The sequence below is a fragment of the Oncorhynchus mykiss genome, chromosome 27 (assembly GCF_057628025.1).
Source record: "Oncorhynchus mykiss isolate SJ-2025 chromosome 27, ASM5762802v1, whole genome shotgun sequence".
Taxonomy (NCBI): domain Eukaryota; kingdom Metazoa; phylum Chordata; class Actinopteri; order Salmoniformes; family Salmonidae; genus Oncorhynchus; species Oncorhynchus mykiss.
In genome coordinates, this window is record NC_143048.1 from 10,754,837 (window position 1) to 10,763,442 (window position 8,606).

The 8,606-nt window shown below is 46.4% G+C and overlaps 1 protein-coding gene across 3 annotated transcripts in view; it reads left to right on the forward strand.

The window, feature by feature from the left end:
• LOC110507499 (mitochondrial import inner membrane translocase subunit TIM50) overlaps nt 1–8,331 on the forward strand; it is a 31,923-nt gene extending 23,592 nt beyond the window's left edge. For all 3 annotated transcript variants that reach the window (XM_090224394.1, XM_090224395.1, XM_090224396.1), the window contains 4 exons: nt 462–560; nt 6,621–6,777; nt 6,862–6,968; nt 7,212–8,331. In XM_090224394.1, the coding sequence (XP_090080520.1) occupies nt 462–560; nt 6,621–6,777; nt 6,862–6,968; nt 7,212–7,310 (462 nt within the window). In that variant the 3' untranslated portion in view covers nt 7,311–8,331. The remainder of the gene's footprint in view (nt 1–461; nt 561–6,620; nt 6,778–6,861; nt 6,969–7,211) is intronic.
• The last annotated feature ends 275 nt before the right edge of the window (nt 8,332–8,606 follow it).

Below are 8,606 nucleotides of genomic sequence, written 5' to 3' on the forward strand. Positions count from 1 at the left end.
GAGCCATGCTCCGCTCTGGGTCTAATTGGTTCCTTGTTTAGGGACTGTTTTGTTTTCTCTGGGTGAAGGTCAGCCTTAGTGTTGTGACCTGCAGCAGTGACTGTGCCAAGTCAAACTGAAGCCTGGTCTGTACCTCCGCTAGCTGCAGATTGCCCTACGGAGTATGGATCATTAACCCACCAAGGTTTCCTAGGCTTCACATTGGCACATGTATTCTCCCCCTGCCCACTGCGGTAGTGCTGACTAAGCCATGTAGTTCTAAGAGAAGCTGTCTCTTTTAGATTTTGAAGTGCGATTTTTATGAGCAGCAGCCAGGGAACTAGAACCTGACGACACCATCCTAGGTCTGTCACTATCCTCAGCCCAACTCTAGCCATGTAACCGATGGCCGTCATGCATATGCAGAAGCATCTCGCGTGTCAACGCTGTGTGACGTTGTGATGTGGGTTCTCTCTCACCAGACGGCGTACCCTCTGATTGACAGCATCGACCCCCAGGGCTTTGTCATGTACCGCCTCTTCAGAGACGCCACGCGTTACATGGAGGGACATCACGTCAAGGTAAACAAGTTGTCAGGCTGACCTTCCGCCACTGTGCGTGTGTGTGTGTGTACTGTTGTTTTTATGTACACTGCGGAAGCCTCCAATAACACAGAATTCCGTGAATTGAATGTCCTCCATGTATCTGAATTTAAAACAAAGACATGTCATGTTGTGTAAAAGCCATAAAATGTAGACAAATGCCCTGTTTGTCATTTATTTTGGATATACCTGTGTGTATGCTCTCTCTCTCTCGGTCTCTGTTTTCTAAGACATGAGTTGAGTTTAAGACTCAAGTTAGTGTGCTCCTTTTCAACCACGCTCCTCCTGGGCCAAGCCCCCAAGCATAGAACCCCTGGTGCGCCCCTCTCCACTGTGACCCAATGGTGCCGTACCCCCCCCCCCCCCCCTCCCAACCCTTTTGAACCTCAATAACCTTATGCCCCGCCCCCCCCCTCTCCAACAGCCGGAGTCCGTCTACATGCATGACTGAAGTACAATAGTGTCAACTCTGCTAAACTAACTTGTCATTCGAGAGAACCTCTAAGGCAAAACTGTATAAGCTGGATACTGTTGCTTTAATCATGTCGCCTGGCATCTTAAATGGCTGTATATTACGAGCTGTATCAGGGCTGACTGTAACTAACATACCTAGCCTACATCACCATGTTTCAATGGAGTGCTTTTGTAATGCATGGGAAACTAATTTGGCCTGGTAGTAATGTGTGGTTATGGTCCCGGCGTAGCGGGGTATAGGTAGGTATACCTTCTCGGTGAAGATGCATGGCTGTGTATTATTCATGGAGGTCAGTTCTTTCCATGTTAATCACTCACTACTAAAACTCATATTCATCGGGAAACATGAATAGTTGATGAGGGTAACCTGCTACCCCCTGCTATACAGAGCTTGAATGTGTTTATTTGGCGATTAGTCATCCTGAGTCTAACGTTACATACAGGATCTTCCTCTCCTTCTGTGCACTCGCCTGAATTCACGTGTCTCCTGTCCTCCTCCCCTACCGTTGGTGACTTTCTGCCCATCTCTGTCTCTTCACCCCCCTCCCCTCTGTCTCCCCTCCCTCGCCTTCCATCTGGCCCGCTGAAAAGCAACCGGGAGGCAGAAAGGGAGTGAGGGAGCGAGAGAATGGGAGGTCTGAATAGAGCCGAGTCCCCCGAGACCTCAGGCGTCTGTCCAATGGTGAATTTCGATGGTGTTTCTCCCCCCCCAAACTATTTTTAAACAATGTGGATCCACAGATGTGAGGTGTCAATAAAATGAGCGGGCCGATCTGACGACGACACGTTATCGTCTGGTCTGTCTAATTAACTGTGATTAGAACCAGGCTGTGGTAGAATCAGCCATTGATGTTGACGACAAGTCCAAATTTGAGGGTGAGATGTGGCCTAGCTTTGACCCCCCCCCCCCCGAAGACATAGGGCAGTTAGTGGAGGGCACGACCGTCTGCCACAGGTGGACCGACTGGGTGGAGTTGAACAAGACCGAGTGCTCCACCAAATTTTGCGTGTCAGAGATCAGTGTTACTTTTGTTTCTTTTCAGTTGAAGTTGTTTCATTCTCCATGGGAGTGTCAGATTTGAAGTAGTCATACTAGTGCACTGTGTTTGTTTACCTGCTCACCAAACTTGTGTGTGTGTGGGTTGGACACATTCCTACTCCGGCTCGCAGCCTGTTGCTTTGTTAGGAGCACACTGCTGCCTTGTGAAACCGGAGCCCTACCGTGCCTTTAGAAAGTGTTCATACCCCTCGACTTATTCCAAATGTTTTACAGCCTGAATTCAAAATGATTTCTACACACAATACTCCATAATGACAAAGTGAAAACATGTTTTTAGATATTTATTGAAAATGGAATACAGATGTCTAATTTACATAAGTATTCATTAGCACTTCACCTGGCGCCGTTACGTGTGGTGACGCTTGGCGCCGTTACGTGTGGTGACGCTTGGCGCCGTTACGTGTGGTGACGCTTGGCGCCGTTACGTGTGGTGACGCTTGGCGCCGTTACGTGTGGTGACGTCTGGTGCCGTTACGTGTGGTGACGCGATCCATGTATTTTCACCTGTTGTGACATATTTATTCAAAATGTATTTTTTCCCTGACAAGAAGTTTCCTTTCATTTGTTAAATCATTTTATTGTAGTAATGAATTCTTTAGTAATTTTTTTCCATATTTTAAAAAACTTCTTCACAGTGTCATTGTATTATCGCCATCATATAAGCCAGATAGGCCTATCACATAAATCAAATTTATTTATATAGCCCTTCGTACATCAGCTGATATCTCAAAGTGCTGTACAGAAACCCAGCCTAAAACACCAAACAGCAAGCAATGCAGGTGTAGAAGCACAGTGGCTAGGAAAAACTCCCTAGAAAGGCAAAAACCTAGGAAGAAACCTAGAGAGAAACCAGGCTATGAGGAGTGGCCAGTCCTCTTCTGGCTGTGCCGGGTGGAGATTAAAACAGAACATGGCCAAGATGTCAGTCAAAAAGATGGTGTCTTGTCCTGCTCCTGAAATCTGCTCCGGCATTCTTCCCAGTCATCAGCAACAGAGCATTAGAGTAGGTGCATGTATGACATCAGTTAATTAATGGCTGATTATACACCTACATAAGTTTCCAGCTATAAAATAACGCAATATGTCACAGGTCTAAATATGTGTCATGACCGTGTTAGGTCAGCTATTATGACCTATTATAAACTGTATATCAGACCGTATACCACTGGTTTGAAACAACATTTCATCTTTACTGCTCTAATTACGTTGATAACCAGTTTATAATAGCAATAAGGCACCTTGGGGGTTGGTGGAATGTGGCCAATATACCACGGCTAAGGCTGTATCCAGGCACTCTGCGTTGCGCATAAGAACAGCTCTTAGCTGTGGTATATTGACCATATACCACACCCCCTCTAGCCTTATTGCTTAATTATGACATGGCTAGGTTTTAAGTGTTAACAAATATTCACAGCCCTTAGTCAATAATTTGAAGAAGCACTTATTGACAGTGATCACAGCTTTCAGTCTTGTGCAAAACTGATCGACATACCCATCTGGATTTGGGGATTTTCTCAAGCTCTGTTAAGGTAGATGGGGAATGGCTGTGAACATCAATCTTAGTCTTTCCACAGAATTTCAATGGGATTCAAGTCTGGGCCACTCGAGGACTTTCACATTCTTGTTCTAAAGCCATTCCAGCGTTACATTGGCTGTGTGCCTAGAGTCATTGTCCTGTTGGAACAAATCTTTGCCCCTGTCTGTTTGCATTCTGAAGCAGGTCCTCATCAAGAATTTGCCTGCATTTGTCTCCATTCATTGTTCCCGCTATCCTTACCAGTCTCCCAGTACCTGCTGCAGAAAATTATTTATTTCCCCCCCCCCCCCCCAATGATGGAGACCACTGTGCTCTTTCGACACTAGAACTTGTTCCCCAGATTTATGTCTCATCACAAATCTCTCTATCTACAGACAGTTCCTTGGACTTCATGGTGTAGTTTCTGCTCTGACATGCACTTTCAACTGTGGGACCTTATATAGACTGGTGTTTCATTCTAAATCATGTACAAACAATAGCATTTGCTCAATTTGGAGTATCGTAGCAAAGGGGTGTGAATAGTTCTGTAAATTAGATTTCTCTATTTCATTTTCAAGGCATTTGCAAAAATGTCTAAACATGTTTTTACTTTGTCATTATGGGGTATTTTGTTTTTAGATGGGTGAGACTCTCTTTCATGCTTTCAGAATGTAGGGCGCAAGACAAAATGTGGTGTAAGTCAAGGGGTATGAATACTTTCTGAAGCACTGTAGGCATCCCACGGCCAACTCAACTACACGTCTGCCAAACACATACTGTATTTAATCTAACTGAAATAATAAGCCATCATATAGGCTGACCAACTCTGTAAGGACAGACATCAATTCATCACTCCCAAACTCATTACTGCACCTAGGCTAATGTAGAAATGCACATCCGTCAATGTACACACACACACGTATTCTCTTGGCGATTGGGCCCTGTCTCAGAAATGGTCTTGGAGGGCTGCTACATTAAAACTGCTACATTATCTCTACGTTAACGTTTCGAATTGCAGGAAATTAAGTAAAGGGGGGGGGGGGGGGGGTCCAGGTGACAGTGATAAGGAGAACTCTGCGTCCCTCTCCATCTGCTCCCCATGACCACCACTAAGACTCAATGCACAGGGCAGGCCAGGGGAAGTGTGTGTTCTCCCCTCTACACGTGTGTGTATATACATACATACATACATACATACATACATACATACATACACTGCTCAAAAATATCAAGGGAACACTAAAATAACATCCTAGATCTGAATGAATGAAATATTCTTATTAAATACTTTTTTCTTTACATAGTTGAATGTGCTGACAACAAAATCGCACAAAAATGATCAATGGAAATCAAATGTATCAACCCATGGAGGTCTGGATTTGGAGTCACACTCAAAATTAAAGTGGAAAACCACACTACAGGCTGATCCAACATTGATGTAATGTCCTTAAAACAAGTCAAAATGAGGCTCAGTAGTGTGTGTGGCCTCCACGTGCCTGTATGACCTCCATACAACGCCTGGGCATGCTCCTGATGAGGTGGCGGATGGTTTCCTGAGGGATCTCCTCCCAGACCTGGACTAAAGCATCCGCCAACTCCTGGACAGTCTGGTGCAACGTGGCGTTGGTGGATGGAGCAAGACATGATGTGCTCAATTGGATTCAGGTCTGGGGAACAGGCGGGCCAGTCCATAGCATCAATGCCTTCCTCTTGCAGGAACTGCTGACACACTCCAGTCACATGAGGTCTAGCATTGTCTTGCATTAGGAGGAACCCAGGGCCAACCGCACCAACATATGGTCTCACAAGGGATTTGAGGATCTCATCTCGGTACCAATGGCAGTCAGGCTACCTCTGGCGAGCACATGGAGGGCTGTGGGGCCCCCCAAAGAAATGCCACCACACACCATGACTGCCCCACTGCCAAACCGGTCATGCTGGAGGATGTTGCAGGCAGCAGAACGTTCTCCACGGCTTCTCCAGACTCTGTCACGTCTGTCACACGTGCTCAGTGTGAACCTGCTTTCATCTGTGAAGAGCACAGGGCGCCAGTGGCGAATTTGCCAATCTTGGTGTTCTCTGGCAAATTCCAAACGTCCTGCACGGTGTTGGGCTGTAAGCACAACCCCCACCTGTGGACGTTGGGCCCTCATACCACCCTCATGGAGTCTGTTTCTGACCGTTTGAGCAGACACATGCACATTTGTGGCCTGCTGGAGGTCATTTTGCAGGGCTCTGGCAGTGCTCCTCCTGCTCCTCCTTGCACAAAGGCGGAGGTAGCGGTCCTGCTGCTGGGTTGTTGCCCTCCTACGGCCTCCTCCACGTCTCCTGATGTACTGGCCTGTCTCCTGGTAGCGCCTCCATGCTCTGGAAACTACGCTGACAGACACAGCAAACCTTCACAGCTCGCATTGATGTGCCATCCTGGATGAGCTGCACTACCCGAGCCACTTGTGTGGGTTGTAGACTCCGTCTCATGCTACCACTAGAGTGAAAGCACCGCCAGCATTCAAAAGTGACCAAAACATCAGCCAGGAGGCATAGGAACTGAGAAGTGGTCTGTGGTCACCACCTGCAAGAACCACTCCTTTATTGGGGGTGTCTTGCTAATTGCCTATAATTTCCACCTGTTGTCTATTCCATTTGCACAACAGCATGTGAAATTTATTGTCAATCAGTGTTGCTTCCTAAGTGGACAGTTTGATTTCACAGAAGTGTGATTGACTTGGAGTTACAATGTGTTTAAGTGTTCCCTTTATTTTTTGGAGCATTGTGTGTGTGTGCGTGTGTATATATGTATGTGTGCATCAATAAATGTAATGGTTTGCATAAACTAAGATGATTGCAAGGCATTTTGTGTGTTTCACCGATCGTCACAATTACCTTTTTAAACAATGAAAGGGATAGATTTCATTTTTAACTCCATTCTTTAGATGAATTCCTCTTCAGAGAGTCTTGTAACTCAACTCTTTTCCACCCTCCCCTGTAGGACGTGTCATGTCTGAACCGGGATACCTCCAAGGTGATAGTGGTGGACTGTAAGAGGGAAGCCTTCAGCCTGCAGCCTTTCAACGGTATGGCGCTGACAAAGTGGGACGGCAACTCAGAAGACCGAACACTCTACGACCTAGCTCATTTCCTCAAGAGTAAGTGTGTGTGCGCAATGGAGTGAGTGTCAACCAACCTGTTCCTTCCCAGACACGCTATTCACTCGTGTTTTTCTCCGGCAGCCATTGCGCTCAGTGGAGTGGATGACGTGCGTTCTGTGCTGGAGAACTATGCACTGGAAGATGACCCCGTAGAGGCCTTCAAACGCAGACAAGCGCAGCTAGCACAGGTACAGTCCAAATAAACCCAAAGTCCAGGAGCAATGGATGACGACTAACGAATACACTACCATTACCAACCAAGAGAAGTGTCCTCATTCTCAAGAAACATTACATTTTCTGTAGGAAAAACATTGTCACTGTTGATGGCTTGATGCCCTTTTATCCATCTGTTTTGTGAGCACTTTAGAGCTATAGTCCGTTAGATACTGATGTAACTGTAGATACTGGTGTGTGTGTGTGTGTGTGGACAGGAGGAGGAGCAGAGGTTGGCTGAGCTGGCCCAGCCGAAGAAGCAGGGCATCTCCTTGGGCTCCATCGCTGGACGGTTCTGGCGCTCCAAACAACAGTGAGTGGCCCTCTCTCTCGCACCCACCAATCGCAGCCCACCCCTCCACAGTGTCCGGCCAAAAGGATGGCTGGCTGCAGTCACTCGGCGGGGTGGGTGGCGGGCGTCTCTCGACGTGTGGGGGAGGAGACAAGGAGAGACCATCCAATCAGCTGAACTTTTGACTGTCACAAGCATGTCTTTGGGGATGGGGGGAGCTGGAGAGGAGCAAGGGTCCAAAATAACATTCTGGTACCTCTGTCATCAGCAAAGTCACTTCCTGGATCTCAGATGCTCAGGTGAAGGCGGCGCATGCCCCCACCATCTGCTTTCGTTGGTCCTCTGTTGGCACTGACGTACACAAAATGGTGCTGAGTGGTTAGACACAATTGATTAAACCGTTTCAGTCCACATTAGTTCGTCCACTTCTACTGCCCACCGGCCGGTCATACGGGGAACTGACCAGAGAACAGTGCTCTTATCTGCAACTCCATGCACTTGGATCTGGTGCTCCGGAATGATGGAGTTTGATCAGCTTTGTGAAACAGTTTCCTTGTTTTTTTTTTTTTTTATGTATATCTAAGACAAAGCTTGTCAGGGTTTAGGATATGAATGTTATTAAACCTGTTGCACTCTGAGACTCTAAGCTTATCTCCACCAACAAGAAGTCCTTGCTTGGACAGGCGCTGTTGACGCCAACGGGACTTTGTGCAACAGAGGCTGGAGCTTGCGCTGTAGGAATGAGTGGGAGAGACATTTTCAGCAAATCAAGGCAAGCCATGTGAAATTGGGCTGGTGGCACGCATACTAAGTGAAAAGGGGATCCTGATGTCTTAATATGTGCTTGTTGAATATTCTGTGAGATTCAGTTTGTGAACCATTCACATAGTCCCAAATAAAAAATCTTAAATCTAGCATCTTGTGTGATTTGGCACAACCGAACATGTAATGTGAACTAGCATCAATCCGGTGTTTTCATGGCAACATGTTGAATCTTCTCTAAATACCCTGACATCTATACTGAATAAAAATATAAATGCAATGTGTCAAGTCTTGGTTTCATGAAATAAAAGATTGGTGAAATGTCTTCAGCCATCCATGAGGTAACTTTTTGTATGGCTCTATCGGTTTACATGTTATCAAGGACGGAAGTCACGTGTGTTTCGAACCAGAGGATCACTGGTTCGAGTCCTGTTTGGGGCAGTTGGACAATGGAGGAAGCTCAACTGTTAGCAGCACGCTGACTGACGCCTGTTACATTGGCAGATATAATCGAAATCAAATCTGAGATTTAATACATTAACAACTGGAAGACCTTTCC